Consider the following 19542-nt stretch of genomic DNA (forward strand, 5'->3'; position numbering starts at 1 on the left):
CATGTAATTGCAATTATCAGTATCAGGGTGGCGAGACCATCAGGTCAAATTCTCCAACAAATTAATAGCATATATATAATATCCCTACGCTACTGAAAAGAAAGCAAACATGGCTCAAGTTCAGATGCTACTCTTTTAGAGATATCTATTCACGCAACCCAATGACTTCGATCATTGGTTAATATAACTCAAATATACGAATGATTCAGTACAAAGTTTCATTGTGTATTGGGCATTTAGGTTTATCATCCTTTATTAAATGTAAGCTACAAGAGGAAACTGAAAAATGCTGGATTAGTGGCCTGTAATGATAATACATACTGTACTGTATATCCTACATTATTTAATGGTTCACAAAGCCATAATAACTTCGCCAAGGCAACAGAAGACAATAATGCCAAATACCTAAAACCCCTAGTGTCTATAGATAGAATTACTTAGAGACCAAGGCATCAGGTGCTTGTGCAGCCTCAGGCCTCCCTACTGTCTTCAATAGCAAGAAAATAAAAAAAAATTTCCACTGCAAATAAGTACAAAGCGAGTCTGTGTTAGTTATATTATCCTGCCCCCTCCTTTGTCATAGCCTGTAAGCCAGTGCCAGCACAGCATGAGAAACAGGTATACGGAAAGGCTGAGATCATTAAAATTTGTGCCACAGCAGAGCACTCCCCCTTCAAGCCTACAGGACAGTCAAAAGACATTTGAGTGCTTTTAGAGGAAGCAGCCGAACAGCAAGTACTTGTTTGACTGCCGCTATTGGATACTTCTCTCTTCTTCTCTTCGATTTAAACAGGTGAACATCAACAATGGTAAGTCATGCATATGAGGGCAGAAATGAAAAAAGTCCTATTCATGCTCTTCAAATATCTTTGAAAACTAGTATATAATTATAACCTTAATCTTTTAAGCTTAGTCACATTAGAACTATAAGAACATTAGAACGATTAGGTAGCCCTTGCCTGGTTGTTCCAAATGAGCTCTCAGGTTCTCCTGCATTAGTAGACATGCTAATGTAGGGTTTATTTTTATTTCAGTAGTTGAATATAATATGGGGTCTTCTGAATGCTTATCCCAAGAAACATCTTTAAACATTTTCTTTAAATTAAGCCCTAAAACTTTGACAATATAACTACTATATCAAAATCATTTAGTATCCATCTGTATCCTTAAAGTCTGTATGTTGAATATTCAGAAATGCAGAAGTATCTTTGCCATGAAAGCAGAAAGGGCTTAACTGGCAGATTTTCAAGACCACGTAGTAGAGTTTAAAAAGGGCCAAAAATGCAGCACACAAAGTGACTTTGTGTGGGGGGGCATAATAATTATGAAAATTTGAGTCCAAGGACTTTTAGAAACCAAGGAGACATTAAAGGGTTATAAATATTTGAACTTGATAGCAAGCTGCACTCAGACATACGTGAAATATTAACAATGCTGCTGCTGTTTGCATTCACCCTAATGCGACTGTATCAATGGATTTTCCATTGAAGCATATAAATGTGTGCAATATTCTATTAAATACGGACCAAACATGACAAACAGGTTGCATATTTCTTTTATACTGTATTTATAAACTAACCAAGCTCAGATATGAGGGTAAGCAATCTACTGTATTTAAACACGGAAATAGTAAATGATAAAAACTATGCAGCAGTGCATGCTTAGCGCAGAAATCAGACAAAGGCGTTTTATGAAACAGATCCCATGCATATAAGGGAAATATTGGGATTTATTGTCCCCATTATGATTATGGCACGTTTGCAAATGAAGGTGCATGTTCAGGAACATGTTAGCCTGCCATATGTGATCGCTCCATCTTGTGCTCGGAAACGCTTTGCAGCATATTGTTTAAAAGACACCATTATAGGGGAAAATGGGATGGGACGCCACTTAAAAGCAGAATTTAGAATTTCTCTCAGTGTTACCGCACCAGAAGTTGTTTTAAATTGCTGAAATGCAACAATTGTTTCCAGCATGTTAGAACATATAGGGACTGTAAAAAATGGGGAAAAAAACATAAAATCCAGGAAAACGAGGTAATGTGGAATCATGGTTTGACAGTATATTTTTGCATCAAGTAAAGCAAGTTATCGGGTTGAAGTTGTAATAAGATGTGCGCTCGGAAAATTGTCACAATAAAAAGTGTTGGTCCTGACAAAGGGTGGGGTCTGCAATATTCTGTAAACTTTTTGGGGAACCTCTATCCTTTGCCGTTTTTTTACTTTGATAAGGGTATATCTTGCTTATTATATATTTATTGCAATTCACTTTGGGGTTTACTATTAAGTTCCAAAATATTGGTGCTATGGTCCATACACACAGAACATGGGTGCAGCACCTACGTCTTGTTCTGGGTGTGGTTCAAGACTGATTCTTATTTGTGTCATTTTATTCTTTTGCTGCATATACTGTATATATACTTTCAACTCTGTTAAATATTCCTTTATAAAAGGTGAACTCCATCCAAAAAATTAAAATAAATACATTCTGCATAATGAACATTTTTCTAAGCATCTTTCCAATATGCATTAATGCATTTGCAGTTTATTTGTTGCTGTTTTAAATCAGTATCAGTCTGGCTCTTCAAGGCTTCTTCTGACTGTTGAAAAATGATGCCAGCTCTCCTCCAGTCGAGACTCCAGTTCCCACAATGCCTTGCGCACGTTTTCACAGGTCTGTTGGTAATCGCAGCACATGCAAGGCATTTTGGGAATTGGAGTCTTAGTTAGAGGAACTCTGACTTCTCCAACATTTTACTGGTTTCAGTTGCAGTTACATTAAAATGTACATTTATTAGAACATGTTGGTTAATGTATATTAGAAATTAGCATAGAATTGCATTTCATTTGATTATAAAAAAAAAATTACATTTTTATTTGGGGGGGATAAAGTCTCCTTTTAAGGGGAAATCCCAATGAGCTGTACAGCACTGTCCATATTTCATAACATTTTTATTTTTGTCTGCCATACCACAGCAATTTTTTACTATTTCATTGATGATATGATTTGGCATGCAGTTTCTCAGACTTATTATTTCAATGCTTAACACCATTATTTGGGATAGGGGGTGGTTATACAGCTACGATGAATGCATAAAATAAATACATCTGCAGCAGGCAATTCAAGCCTATGTTTATAGCCTACATGGGGCATATAATATTTATACAAACACAGACTTTGGTGGCATATACAATACACACTACGCATTATTCATGGCTGTGGGGGTAATTATTTGTGGCAATAGGGGGAAAGGGTTTGTCTATGACTCTATGCGCACCAGATACCACTAATAAGCTGGCTTCATCAACTTACACAAAACAAATGTAGATAGCATTTGCCTGCAAGGGATACCCTCACCCTCATGTGTTGAACAAGAATTGCATATAGCACAATATTAAAAGTAAGACTCTAAAGAGGGTGTGGTAATTTTATATAAACTCAAATCTTGCTTCTTTTCACATTTTATATTAAGAAAGTGTGCTGTCTGGAAATTACAGTTTAGGGTTGGGCAATCGGATCATGCTATTTAATACAGCACACCTACACTTCTAACCATCCCTAGGGCAAAGCTGAACAAACAAGTCAGCTCTGTTTCATACTGCTGGGGAATCTGGCTGATTGTCAGAATCTTACCTTGTCCTCTACTAGGTTTAATGTTCAAAGCAAACATGTCTCCAGCAAGACTGTAAGCAACATCAACAGCTCCACTCTAACATAACGATGTAGGAATCAGGAATCAGATTTTGCAGTATTTGGATTCAGCTGAATCCTTAGGGTTCGGATGCAGTTCGGCTCACACTCACACAAGAAGCAAGGGTATTTCATTTGGCAAAGTGATACATGATTCATAACTTATTGGCAATTCATTCGTAAATACTGTAAGTGAGGCTGAAAAGGGCACAAGCCCATCCAGTTCCAACTTTCCAAAACACCCATTAAGTGGAACAGGAGAAAGGGTAGAATAGGAGTGAAATAGAAGTTGGAAGAGTGGAATAGAAGAAAGACAAACAACCCTTCAGATGTCAGTTCAGTCTCGCAAGGCTAAGAAAACAATTGTGCCTCCAGAGGATGTAGACACATATTTTTTCTTTAAAAATGTCTCCTGTGACAAACACATTTTCAGAATTTAGTTTGAAACAAAAATCAGTGATTTATAATTAAGTACATGATAAGAGTGAATCTTTCTTCACAGAAATATGACTGGCTATATCATGTCATTACCTGCCATTAAACCCACTTGATTTTTTAGAACATCCAGGATATCTCACCTTTTATTTTCATTGTCCATTGGAGTTGTATTTAATTTAAAAAAAAAAAAATATATATATATATATATATATGGTTTTCACTGTTTTTTCCAAAATTTTAGACAGTGTCAGTGAATCTAACACAGTCTGGGTCGGACTGGGCCTACTCCCCTGATCAGTGAGGTTTGGGTCTGCATTTGGAAATCGGGAGGGGGCCCCTGGTGACTGCCATGGGGGCCTTTAGAGTCCCCAATGCTCCAGTCTGACACTGAACACAGTTTTTGGTTTGAATTTTTTACCTGGGCATAGATTACCAGCCTGGTTGGCAAAAATTATGGTTGTAATCAATAAGGAAGAAACAAAAAATATATAAAAGCAAGTGTATCAGCCCTTTCTTTCTGTATGTGCAAACCTTATTCAGTGCAATGGTACCGATTCAGGGAGGGGCTGCAACAGGAGATATCTTGAGGGCTAAAATGGGCAGAATATATATATATATATAAAACATTGTATTTGATATGTGCAGTTACAGCCAATGTGTCCACTCTGGGACCTTTCTCAATGTATATATATATATATATATATATATATATATATATATATATATATATATATATATATATATGCTATGTGCGTTACTTCCTAAAAAGGCCTAGGGCATTATATTCTGTATACAACCCTACCACAGCTTGCTTTTAGAAATACAAATTGGACAGAGTCTGCATATTACAAAAAAGTAAAAAAAATGAATGTAATGCAGCTTTGAGGGAAGTTTGCAAAGTGCTATTTAATGCTTTTTTAGTGTAGTAATTACTATCTTTATTATTGTTATGGTATATCACAAACATACTAACTTTAGACTTTAATTAGCGTCTGTCTGGTGAATGATTAGAGATCAGAGTTTCTTCCCAGAGTTTCTTTTTCGCAGGCCATATAAGACAGTCCATTCACAATGATGATGCCTTGGTGCTTATTGTTATTAATATCTTTTCCATCATATAACAGGGGGTCTGCAAGTGCTGGACATATCAGGTCAATTGTATCCTGAGAAACAATAATATTATTTAAGCGATCCTTCTCTATCACTCTGTGTCTACTTAATACATTAGCCCATGTGCAAGGGCAGATTAATGCTCCTACTGCCTCCCAGTTTGCTCCAGTTTCACTACAAAACCCACCCCAGCTCTACCTTGACCGTTCCAAGCTCTACCCCCAACCGGCCCAAACCACCCCCCTTTTCAATGGCACTGGACACCCCTTGGAAATTTATGCCCTTTGTCACTTTAGTAAACAACAAAATAGAACAAAGGGCAATGTAAAAACATGTGCAACACCTGCTCCAGTTTTAGTGACCCCATAGCAACTAATCTGTAGATACAGTTTTATGTCTGAAAGCAAACGTCTGGCTGGTTGCTATGTGATACTAGACCTAGTGAAGTCTGTTGCCTATTATCACATTACCGCAGAAAAGCATAGGCCTACCAAAACTGAATAATTGATAACCCTGACAGCTGCAGCATAAGCAAGAATAAAAGAGAAAGAAATATATATAATAGTTATAATAGAAAGAAGAATAAAGTGTTGATCAACTATGATAGAAAAAGAACACTATAAAGTTAATTTGTGTTTTATGTGACATTTGATGTGATTAATATTTGTGAATTCCATTCAGCATCAAGCTATTGTCTCTCCACACATGTAATTCAAATTGCAACTGTTCCTACCTGCATAGAAAAGGAAAATGATGACGTGGATATAAAATAAAAAAATAAAAACTAATTAGGAATTATAATAAAAGTCTTATGGGGGAATTTTATAAAAAGCAGCTTAGAGAAAAAAAATGCAAAACATGCAGTGCCCAAAAATACAGCACTTTCAAAATAGCCTTTAAAAATGCAGTATTTACAATTTTTTCATATTTATGCAAATTTGTATTATATTCATGACCTTTATTACATTTCCCTAGTAAACATAATATTCTTCATTAGACCATTATTCCATTCAATGTCTGCACATTCCCACACACTATAACATTCCCAATCTTTTTTCACTGGGTAAGTGGGTAATAGTATTGCAGGTTTGCATAACCCATAGTAAATGTACATAAAATATGCATTTCACATATTATTTTCCTCGAAAGGCTTTTATCACATTCTCTTAAACACAGGGCCATCATTTCTATATAGGAATCATACTTAGGACAGGACTAAAAAGCGATTTACAAAAAAATTCCAGCAAGCCCACTATTTTACCGGCTTGGCTGATAAAAATTATGCTTGATCCCAATGTTATTAATAGGAAAAAAAAAAAAAATAAATAAATATATATTTTTTCCAGAAAAGGTGGCAACCCTAAAGGCCCCCATACACAGGCCGATAAAAGCTGCCGACAGACCGAGTCGGCAGCTTATTGGCCCATGTGTGGGGCCTTTAGACAGGCTTCCCAGATCGATATCTGCCCACAAGTCAGCCAGATCTCGATCGGGCAGGTTAAAAAAAGCCCGTCGGGTCGCGGCCGCATCTATGCGTGTATACGGTGCCGCGATCCAACTGCCGGTATCAGATCCACTATGATCCGATTGTTGGGCCCTAGGGCACATCGTGGAGAGATCCACTCGTTTGGCGACATCGCCAAACGAGCGGATCTCTATGTCTATGGCCACCTTTACTGCCTTACACTTGTGGCTAAATCCAGCAGTGGAACTGAGGGCTGAGCCAGACCAAAGCCCCAATCTCCTTCAGCTGCTTGCGCTCTCTCTCTATCCCTCTCTCTCTCTTGCTCTCTCATATACATTCACAGGAGGTAGTAGACACGAGCAACAAGTAAAATACAATAGGATATGTTAAGTAAACTCCGCAAGCTAAGTCGTAGAAGATTTCTGCTGCACTATCATTACGTAAATCATTGCTCAAACATGATCCGGTTTTGTAATGTTTCTAAACACATTTCCGGAAACTGTGCAAACCACTCTCATCAGACAGGAACCTCTGCAATAGGCACAGAGTGTACTTTTGGCTTTATATGGTAGCAACGGCTGTTTTCCTGCTGCATGCAAGACAATGAGAGGCGTACTTATGCTAATTCGATACTTGACTCTTTTTCAGGCATAGTGTCAACAACAAAAAATTGAAATTACAAACATGCTTTATAGTAACAGTGCAGAATAGTCAGCGGAGAGAGAGTGAAAAACATTTATAGAAGTGGGACATGTTATCCGGAACATTAATTAAACCCAATATAATAGTTTATGTTCCAATAAGGATTCATAGTTACATAGTTACATAGTTAAATTGGGTTGAAAAAAGACAAAGTCCATCAAGTTCAACCCCTCCAAATGAAAACCCAGCATCCATACACACACCCCTCCCTACTTTTAATTAAAATTCTATATACCCATACCTATATTAACTATAGAGTTTAGTATCACAATAGCCTTTAATATTATGTCTGTCCAAAAAATCATCCAAGCCATTCTTAAAGGCATTAACTGAATCAGCCAACACAACATCACCCGGCAGTGCATTCCACAACCTCACTGTCCTGACTGTGAAGAACCCTCTACGTTGCTTCAAATGAAAGTTCTTTTCTTCTAGTCTAAAGGGGTGGCCTCTGGTACGGTGATCCTCTTTATGGGTAAAAAGGTCCCCTGCCATTTGTCTATAATGTCCTCTAATGTACTTGTAAAGTGTAATCATGTCCCCTCGCAAGCGCCTTTTTTCCAGCGAAAACAACCCCAACCTTGACAGTCTACCCTCATAATTTAAGTCTTCCGTCCCTCTAACCAATTTAGTTGCACGTCTCTGCACTCTCTCCAGCTCATTTATATCCCTCTTAAGGACTGGAGTCCAAAACTGAACTGCATACTCCAGATGAGGCCTTACCAGGGACCTATAAAGAGGCATAATTATGTTTTCATCCCTTGAGTTAATGCCCTTTTTTATGCAAGACAGAACTTTATTTGCTTTAGTAGCCACAGAATGACACTGCCCAGAATTAGACAACGTGTTATCTACAAAGACCCCTAGATCCTTTTCATTTAAGGAAACTCCCAACACATTGCCATTTAGTGTATAACTAACTGTATCGTAGGTGTTACCAAACACAAGATCCTATTTATTATTACAGTAGAAATAATAAATAAATGTAATTATTTGATTAAAATTGAGTCTATGGTAGATGGCCTCCCTGTAGTATGAAGCTTTCTGGATAATGGGTTTTCAGATAATGGATCCCATACTTTGTATAGGCAAGCAATATTGATTTAATAAACAAACCTTTACCTTCTGATCTATATTAGTTGAAAAACTAGCCTCAGGCAGCAGCTGCTTCTGGTACCTTCAAGAACTGTATTTCCATCAGAAATGTGGCGTTACTAGTGTAAGAGAGCACGTTTTCACTCTTTACATTAGGAAAGGTAAGGTCTGGGGGGGGGTGTCATTGCAGGAGCTGCATCAAAAATGCAAAAATGTCTGCAGATGCCAAAACTATTAGCAAACGCAATAAAGTAAAAACCTGAATGACTTCTTTCATGAAAATCACACAGGATAGAAACAGGAGATATTTTCAAATGAATCATGTCATGTTTTGTTATACTTGTTACTCGTCCTTAAGGGGACTGTGGGAGGCTTGTGAGCTAACATTTAAATAAAACACAAGACTCAGTTCTCCCTTTTTGTGGGTGTCCACAGCTTTTATTAAAAACATATTTGCCAAAAACCGATAACCCTGTAATACCAAGCCCAGGTTACCACAGATGCCAGCCATCGCAGTTGAGGTGGGCATGTAAAGGGAAAAACCTACTGGCCATATCCAAATGGCAAGGACCAAAAACAATTACCCGCCAACAGCTGTGACAATAATAATATTTGTTATGTAACACATTCTTAAAGGGGAAGTAAAGTCTAAAATAGAATAAGGCTAGAAATGCTGTATTTTGTATACTAAATATAAACATGAACTTACTGCACCACAAGCCTAATCAAACAAATAATTTATGCTTTCAAAGTTGGCTACAGGGGGTCACCATCTTGTAACTTTGTTAAACATCTTTGCAAGACCAAATGCTCAGTGTGGTCTGGGCTGCTTAGTGGTGGTCATAAATGATCAAAACAGGGAAACAAACAAAGCTGCTTGAGTTCTGCATGGCTGGAAAGTAAGGCGGGGGCTCCCCCTTCTGTTCACAAGTATGATTGTTTCCCTGCAGAGCAGTAAGGGACCTTCTGACAATTTCTATCCACAGTCAGGTTTCTTATAAAAACTATACACATGTTTTAAGTAAAGTATATTAGAGATATGTTTCTTTTTCATTAAAGAAAGTAAAAATGGGATTTTATTTTTTCACCTTTACATGCCCTTTAACAATATGGAAAACAATCCATTGAGAAAAATTTATTGTAAATGTAACAATATAAGTGTAAAAGTGCAACGTGTGGGGGATGCCATAATCGGCCGGTGCCTGTGATGTCACAAGAGGAGGAGGGTAAGCAGCTTCCCCTTTTTATAACAGCCCTCCCTTAGTGCCATCAACCAATCCTTCCACCCCATGTAGCCAGTCCCAGGGTTCTTTCTGCTCCCAGTACCTCCCTACAGTCCCAGGCACCCTACGCTACCAGCGTCGGATTTGCTGGGTGGGCGCCCACACTACCTTACGCAGATGCAAGAGCGCTGGCATTCAAGCGCCGGAGCACTGGGGAGCAGAGCACTAGTTACAGGTTTATCCGTGATGTCACCGGGCATTTTTCACTCTTTTTTGATCTCTTTATAGATTTTAAATACCCTATTACTTGATTACAAAATTTGATCTGCCAGTGCTCCCTCTACCACTGTGGTAGCACATGGCATTGGTGGTATTTCGGAAAGTGCTGTGCATTTGGCTTTGCTTCTAAATAAAATCCTTTCACACACCTTTCTTTCTCCATTATATAATAGCTTGCATGTCTACTAGTTTCATGACAGCTGAATTAAAAAACCTTTTGAAGGAAAAAAGGAAAAAGAAGAAGGAAAAGCTAAAGCCACAGGTTCTCTCTTATTATTTTTAAGGCATTACAATGATGCACAATTTCTACAGCCTGATACAGTTTAACGTATGCTCACCCATCTGCCACATATTGAATATTTGGATCACCTTTTCCCTTGCAGTCCATGCTTGGGCTGATATAAAGTGCCAATTCACTTTCAAGAAAGCAGAATGTTGCCCATGTATAGGCCATGCCTGAATTATATTTGGCCGAAATTGGCCTGAAATCTATTGGTTAGGTTAGAAAATCCAATCTGATGTTTCTGTCTTCTTTAATAACAGTGAATTAGGATTCAGCATTTAGACCAACCATCCTGAGGTTCCGAGTACATTTTTGCCTATGCCCTTGCATTCTACAAGGGAGCTTACATTCAGTGCCTTCTATACTGCCTTCTATACATTGCTGTCTGTATAAAGAAACTGTCACTAAGACAAAATGCAATGACAAAGCTGGAAGGTGTGCCATATGCTACCTCCCAGTCACACTGCTCAGTTTACTTCCTTGCCATCTATATTTTATGCATAGACAGTGGTGTTGCTTTCAGGGAAAATGAAATTTAAGCTTACAATGTAATATTACTATATGTGCAGCGCTCTACAGCTAGAAATGCACAGCTTCATGTTTTACTGTATATTAGGTGTGTTTGTGAAACATTTAACTCAAGGAAATATTATAGCAAGGGGACTTATTTTGTATTATTAAAGGTGACCTAGAGTATAAGTGAAATCCCTCCAAATCTTGTAGGCAATAATGAATACTATATGGTGCTGGTTTAACTTTGGGATAATAAATAATCATTATCTTTATTGGTGGCCCCTTTATTGGAGCTCCTTATAGATTTGTTAGGGTCCCTGTTAGAGTTTCAAATAAGAGTGGGTGTGTCTTAGCAATCCATGTTAGAAGTACAGTAAGCAGGTGGGTAGCCAATAACAGCCCTGCTGTTACACAAGCAAAGACAGGCTTCAGTTCCCTATCACGTCAGCCTAGCTAACAGTGCAGTGTGCTGAGCGCTGCCGGCTTCCCTTGAACAAGGGGAAAAAGCACATAAAAACCATCTGAACTTCCAGATATAAATATTTATATATATTTTTTTAATACAGACATACCTGATCCCACAGATTGAAAGCCATGGTAGTATATCTTTGCTCATAGGAACAATTTTTCCAGCTTTTAATATCGTGCCACCCCTCCTATAGTTTTTTTAATTGTGAAGTGATGGATTCTGGGACTTGAAGTCACTCTGCTTTCCAAGGGTTGTGCTCAGATTCTCTGAAACGGAAAGATCTTTAGATGGGCCATGCTTCCACAGACACAATTACTTGTGAATGATGATATTGCCTGTCTACTACCCATGTGCCTTACCTTTGTTGTGCCTGGATGCTATTTGCTGCCACTGTCTTTCCACCTGTACTATATGGCACCCAAAGCAATTACAAGCACATTAAGGAAAATTATGATTCTTAACCAGCACTAAAATCTGGACGACATTAGTTGAAATGGCAAGTACACAAAACAGTACAAAAAGGCTTTATTTATCCCAAGCATCCAAAAAAAGCCTTAAGCATTATGTGCCTTAGAAGAGCAGCTAATCGTAGGCAAGTGCTCTGCTGAGGCATGAAATATGTTGTAAAGATGTTTAGGATGTTTTCTCTCTCTTTTTTTGCTGCACATCCACATCCACTGAAAATTCTGCTCAAGCTGTAGGTATGGTGCACGTGGACCCAACATTACAAGTTGACACCATTATTGATACTGGGTTATTGAAAGAAGATACAGGTTCTGATATTATCCAGAATGCTCTGGACCTGGGGTCTTTCTGTAATTTGCATACTTTAATTTACAAAAATGTATTTAAACATGAATTAAGCCAGTAGGGTTATTTTGCCTCCAGTATGGAGTAGTTAAATCTTAGTTTGGGTACTGATTTATTATTACAGAGAAAAAGGAAATCATTTTTAAAAATGAAAATTATTTGATTAAAATGACGTCTGTGGAGTTGGTCTTCTCGTAATTCAAAGCTTTATGGATAACAGGATTATTTGTGCCTGTTTTTGTTTTGCTTGCATTGTCTCATATTCAAAAAAAATACGCCGTATGAATGTCACTGTTTATATGTGACTTTGGGCTCGGTGCCATTATACAACGATGATTTAGTGGTTGGAGTGTTGCCTGAAGCAAATTTAGTACAGGTATGGGACCTGTTATCCAGAAATCTTGAGATCCGGAGTCTTCCAGATAAGGGATCTTTCTGTAATTTGGATCTCCATACTAAAATATAATTTAAACATTAAATAATTGGAATAAAATTATTATTGCCACCTATAAGGATTAGGTTTATTTTAGTTAGGGTTGAGTACAAAGTACTGTTTTATTTTTAGAGAAAGGAGGGAAATCATTTCTAAAAATTATACTTTTTTTTATGGGAGATGGCCTTCCCATAATTTGAAACTTTCTGGATACAAGGTTTCTGGATAATGGGTGCTATACCTGTATAAAGATATTATACTAACTTTATTTATAGCATTTATTATTTTAAAAACGTACGCACTTAAATACTCAATTCAGTTCATCAAGCAACACCACCTTCTCCTCATTAAATCCAAAAGCCACTTCAGATCTTCACTTTAGTCTAAGAAACAGAATAGAGGAAGAAAGGGGGGTTTATCAAGAAAGTAAAAAATATGTCTTAGTTCTCAACATGCTGCATTTCTTACTAACAGTGCTTCCGCAGGATATCCTGTAAGGGTGGCTTTATTTGCGCATTAAACTTGTATGTTGTGCTACACAGGGAACACTTTTTCTTTATATATTAATCATTCTGTTGTTACAAATCTCAAATGTTGTTCTTCCTATAGAAACCTTTGTTGAAGGGGCTTTTAGGGGGTAAAAACTTTTATACTTTTGTGTTTGGGAGGGGGGCAGTTTTCTGAGCAATGAAAGCCCTCTATGAAGGGACTAAAGATGGCCATAGACGCAAAGATCAGCTCTTTTCCCGACATCGCCAAACGAGCGGATCTTTCCCCGATATGCCACTAACGGCATGGCTATATCGGGGGTAATCGAACGTTCGGCCGTATGACCAAACGATCGAATTACGATACGCCAAGGGGCTCCGACGGGTCGGTCGGTTAAAAATCAAACCTTCCCGTTGGTCGTTTGTACCAATTTGACAGCTTCTCTGCCCCTGTATGGGGGCTTCCGACGGGTCTTCCCGATCGATTTCTGGCCACGATAGCGATCGGGAAGACCCGTCGGAAGCCCCCATACACGGGCAGAGAAGCTGTCAAATTGGTACAAACGACCGATATCGGCAGCTTTATCTGCCTGTGTATGGCCACCTTAAGATGCAGTGAGCTATGGCTGCTTGTAGTATTTTACTTGTTGCAGCATCTATAACACTGATGCCCTTTTTTGGACCACACCAGTCCTTTTTGTGCAAAATAAAAGCACTAATCATTTACACGAATAATCAGGGTGCTACAAAGTTTTGGATGTTTCATCCATGCGTGTTTTGCAAAATTTGTTGAGCTGTAACTTTATGCGTTTGGCTCTTCCACCTTTTGCGACTTGTGCTAACTAGATGCATACATTTTGCTTTTCCAGGCATCAGGTGTTCGGATTGATGACTGCATTTCTGCCGAGTTTCAAGAGATGAAACTTAGAAAGTCTAAGAAGAAGGTCATTTTCTTTTGTTTCACTGAAGACGAGAAATTCATTACTTTGGACAAGGAAAAAGAAATCCTCGTAGACCACAAGGGGGATTTTTTCCAAACTCTAAAATCAATGTTCCCTGAGAAAAAATGCTGTTACGCCTTGATTGATGTTAATTATTCTACAGGGGAAACATTAAGGCAGGATCTCATGTTTGTGATGTGGTGAGTTGAACATATTTGCCAATCAAATCAGCAAGTAAATAACAGTACTTAGTACTTATGTCCTAAATGCAGGTGCAGTGCTGAGGCCAAAATGCATGTGAACTTGTGTCTCATAAAAACAACATACAGACGGTGTTTGCTCATTGTCACTGTAACATATATGTATGTTCATTATTATTTTATGTATTCTGAAACTTAGACGAAGTACTAAACTGCACACAAATTGAGCATAAAAGAATGGCAATTTTTCCACTAGTGTTTAGGTGGCCATTGACATAGAGATCTGCTCGTGTGGCACCGAGATCGAGTGGATCTCTCCCCGACATGCCTACATTGAAGTGAGCGATATCCGGCTGATCCAATCAAGGGTCCTAGGGCCCAACAATTGGATCATAATGCATCCGATACGGGCAGTCGAATCTCGGGACCACATAAATGCACAGATGCGCCCGCGATCCGACTGGTTTTTTTCAACTGCCCGATCGAAATCTGCCTGACTTTCGGCCAGATAACGATCGGGAAGCCCGTCGAATGGCCCCACACACAGGCCAATAAATTGCCGATTCGGTCTGTCCGAAGCTTTTATCGGCACGTGTATGGGGGCCTTAAGACCCATAATGGCACCAATGCAACTTTTGTATGAGATTTTAAAACTTGAGCATGAACTGTGTCGATTCCACCTATTAGTGGGTGGGATTAAAAAAAAAAAAAAAAGTCTCCTCAAGAAAAAAATACCTAGTGATTCAGGATGAGCGAATCTGTCCCGTTTCGCTTCATAGAAAATTTTGGAAAAATGCGACAATTTTTTCTTGCAGGCGTGATTTTTTTTTTTGCAATACTTTTTTCTCTCCCTCCAATTGCATAAAAGTCAATTTTTTCTTGCAACAACTTTTCTTGTCAAATTTTTGCCGCAGTTTAGCAAAAAAAAATTTCAGACGGCGAAATGGAGAATTCCGCCGTGAATCCATGCCTGGCAAAAAAAATTCACTAATCACTACTCATTCCTGTTGATGTCCCTGAAGTCCACTCTCTCAAATTAGTCAATCTTCCACCTCTGCAATGCTACTGAAAGAACTGCAGCTCTAGGTTGATAGCACAAAATTAATGCTTATCACAACCCGCCCATGTCTTTACCAATATACTGTATTTTTGAAGAGCCAAAAACCATTGCTACCATATCCAATTGAGATGATTTGAAAACATGTGACAACACTGGTATTGATGCTGTTTTCAGCTTCTATCATTATTAACTTTATTGAATTATATGTTGGCTCATATCCAGCCATACGTCTTGATGTTACAGTAAAGAACAAGTTATTGAGAATGGCACCAATGCACACTGAGGGACTGATGTGGCTTCTGTTACATTATTCTATAGTGTAGGATAAATGCTCAAATACAAGAAACTGGAAATTTATTACACATACAATTATAGACTTAGTGGAGGGTAATAATGACTAAGAGATGGGGAAGGTTCAGCCAAGATTCTGCCTTTTTCAGCAGGATTGAGATTCGCCAATTCCAAGTGCCTGGTCGAACCAAATCTGAATCCAAAAAAAATCACATGACTTTTCATCACACAAAAAAGGAAGTCTCCTTTCAAATTAGGGTTTGAATTCAGTTCGGTATTCACAAAGGATTTGAGGTTCGGCTGCATCTATGGTTGCCACCTGTCCGGATTTCACCCAGACAGCCCAGTTTTTGGAAGGGCAGCCCGGGTGAAAATAAGAAAATCCGGACAGGACATTTAAGTGAATGACATCAGCCAATCGCTGATCGCCTGCCCCCAACATCACTGCCCCGCTCTTCATGTCACACAGCCTGCCCCCAACTTTGCACGACCTGCCCCCCCTAAGCAGCCCGTCCCCTGCCCGTTCCCAAAACAATAAAGGTGGCAACCCTAGCTGCAACCTAAAATTGTGTATTCAGTGCACCCCTACTAAGAGATCACAAGCAGACATTGAGCACCACTTTGGCATGTCAGTAGGGGGGGTCTTTACATGTACGGCCAGCTTAAGGCTTAGCAGCACTGTAGGTGCTGTCTTATCTTTATTTGAGAAAATCAAAAAGTACAATAAAATAAATAAGTACAAAAAGTACAAAAGTACTGTTGCAATATCAAAGGCAAATGGTATCAGCAAGATTTTGACAAATATGTAATCAGTGATTTCCTGCAGTTTTTTTTATTTTTTTTTGTATTTTCTGCACACAGGACTCCTGACACTGCAACTATCAAACAAAAAATGCTTTTTGCTAGCTCTAAGTCATCATTAAAGCAAGCCTTACCAGGTAGGTAAAACTATTTTTTATTCAGCAACATATAATGGGGTAAGTTCAGTTTCTGGCTAAATTTTGTCTTGCAAGACTGAGAAATGCCATACTCATGACAGTACCCACAATGTTCCTTGTGTACTATAGAGAGTTTCACTAAGTTCAAGTGCTAAATTGTTTACTGTATTTTCAGACTAAATGCCACATTCTGCCCCAGTGACCCAAGGTCACATATCTGATTGGAGAACCAGTACACCAATATACACATACACTGACAGGCACAAAAATGCAATTATATTTCTATTAAGGTTTTAGGTTCTATCCTATTCAAATACCAGTTTCTCAGTCAAGCCATTCCCTGGTTGCTAAGGTCATTTGAACCCTAGCAATTAGATAACTACTGAACTGAAGAGTTGCTAAACAAAAAGTGACATAGAGGTATGGGACCTGTTATCTAGAATGTTCGGGACCCAGTTGCATAACTGCCGGGGTAGCAGGGGGTGCGATTGGACCAGGGCCCCCGCCCCCACCTAGTTACGTTACTGTCGGGACCTGGGGTTTTCCAGATAAGGGATGTTTCCGTAATTTCAATCTTCATAATTTAAGTCTCCTAAAAAAAATCATTAAACATTGATTAAACCCAATGGGATTGTGTTGCTCCAATAAGGATTAATTATATCTAAGTTAGGCTACAGTACAAGGTATTGTTTTATTATTACAAAATAAAATTAAATCATTTTTAAATTTTTTTATTATTTTAGTAAAATGGAGTCTATGGGAGATTTCTGTAATTCCTGTAATTCAGAGCTTTCTGAATAATGGATTTCTGGATAAACCTGGATAAACACATATTTTAAAAGATGAGGACCAATTGCGAACTGTCTTAGAATATTACTTTCTACATCATATTAAAGGTTAACTTAAAGATAAACAACCCCTTGAATCGTGTTTTTCAGTGTAAACTAAAGATTTTATAGCACATGGCAAGTGTCTGAAAATGGAAAAGACTTTTTTAGTTTATATATATATATATATATATATATATATATATATTTTTTTTTTTTTTTTTTTTTCTTTTTTTTTTCTTCGTGTATGTATACAGGTTAGTGACCTGTTATCCAGAATGCTTGGGACCTGGGGTAATGGATCTTTCCGTAATTTGGGTCTTCATGCCTTAAGTCTACTAGAAATTAATTTAAACATTAAATAAACCCAATAGGTTGGTTTTGCTTACAATAAGGATTAATTATATCTTAGTTGGGATCAAGTACAAGCTACTGTTTTATTATTACAGAGAAAAAGGAAATCATTTTAAAAAATTTGGATTATTTGGATAAAATGGAGTCTATGGGAGACAGCCATTCCGTAATTCAGAGCTTTCTGGATATCGGGTTTCCGGATAAGGGATCCTATACCTAGACACTTATCCTAGACACAGACAGACAGTGTCTATATAGAAAATGTGACCCTAGAAGTAAGGTGTAAAGTTCTTGCCATTTTCCGACACTTTTTGGATGCACCATCAATTTGAAAACATTTAAAGTAGCAGCATTTTTATCTGTTATTAATGTTTCTTTTTTTTTTTGTTTAGGTGTCCAAAAGCAATGGGAAATTCAGTCTCGTGAAGATCTAACTCTTCAACAGCTGGCTGAAAAAATTTCAAATTCCAAAATTAAATGCCTGGAAGGACATAATTTATAGAAACCAAGTGCCACTAATGTCTTGTAAACAGCCTGAATTTATTTAACATTGCTAAAGCAGTGCACATGGCAAAATTGCTTCATCATTTACTTTCATTTTGTCAAAACCAAATAGAAAATATTTTTTAAGAAGACTCTACAGTAGCTTTCTACCTATTAATCTATACCTGTATACAACTGCCTTGTAGTTCAGTGACATATTTTGACCATTTGTTGTTGTTTTTTTGTTTTAATTTTCAAAACACTGTAATGATTCAGTATATTCATAAAGAATAGCTCATCATCATTTGACTCAAATTCAGCTCCTCCTGTTAAGTTTCAGCATTTCCAATTTTGTGATGTCTTATTACACAGCCATATAGCACCAGAGCAACTCTTTGCAGCTGACAACTTGCAGCTAAAGATATTTTTTATGGTTCTCTATGGGGAAGTCCACACAGGCTACAAAGTACTATGCAGACTGTTCCTATAGGAAACAGCTAAATAGGTTTCTGGCTCCTACAACTAATTAGCAGTCAGTTATAATCACAGGGAGCCCAGTGCAAGAGCAATAAGGGGTGAAATAACACACCCCTTATTGCTCATTCATAAAGGCACTTGCGCCCCCTTCTGCCCTGTGATCTCCGAATAAAAAATCTGGCACTCCTACCTTCTGACACATAAGATTGAATTGTTTGGGGAGCTAGAGGCCACCCACAATTTACAGGCCTATGTACTCTGAAATGCAGAGCAGAGGCCTGCGGATATTTGCACAATGCCCCATGCCGCAGGCAAAATGCAGAAAAGAAAAATACCCAATTGAGGCCTTTTTTTGCACTTAAAACACAGCGCGGGGCATAGTAAATCAGCCCTTTTGCCTCAAATTACAATTTATTTAGTTTGCACTGCCACAATTGTTTTAATAAGAGGATATATATTCTGTTAATAAAGGTGAGGTGATGGGCATTTTCAAACTTGTCAACAAAAATGGGTTGTCCACAGAAGGGGAGCTTAGCTAATGGTGGGGGATTGATTGTCATTTTCATTTTGGGAATGTAGGCATAAACATTGTATAAATAATACAACAATAAATTGTTTCTCTTGGAATTTCTGTTGATAAAAATTGAATGGTTTCCAAAAATCTGTTTAATATTGTTGCAGAATAAATTATGTCGTAGATATTGTGCTTTTTGTTTCTGTAGGAAAATAAAGGCTTCACACAAATGGCATTAAGAAATTGGTATGTTTAGCGGTCGTCTTGTGGAGGCAAAATCATTTGGGAACATATACTTTGCTGCAGATTTCTGTAAGACCAGAATAAGCAACATTCATCTGACCAGCAATATTTGAGCAGCAACTCCTAGCATTTGCCTACTACTATTTTTGGAGATGAACTTGTACAAATGATCAGGTATTGAAAAACATGCTGAAAAGGTTTTCATGGTATTGTTGT

The 19542-nt window shown here is 38.0% G+C and overlaps 1 protein-coding gene across 1 annotated transcript; it reads left to right on the forward strand.

The window, feature by feature from the left end:
- Nucleotides 1-731: 731 nt before the first annotated feature.
- On the forward strand, nt 732-19268 carry dstn.S (destrin, actin depolymerizing factor S homeolog). Its single transcript, NM_001086126.1, is given in 4 exon segments — nt 732-809; nt 13868-14139; nt 16352-16428; nt 18002-19268. Coding segments are annotated over 4 exon segments (462 nt in total). The 5' UTR covers nt 732-806; the 3' UTR covers nt 18112-19268.
- The last annotated feature ends 274 nt before the right edge of the window (nt 19269-19542 follow it).

Source organism: Xenopus laevis, chromosome 5S (assembly GCF_017654675.1).
Source record: "Xenopus laevis strain J_2021 chromosome 5S, Xenopus_laevis_v10.1, whole genome shotgun sequence".
In the NCBI taxonomy this organism is placed as follows: Eukaryota; Metazoa; Chordata; class Amphibia; order Anura; family Pipidae; genus Xenopus; species Xenopus laevis.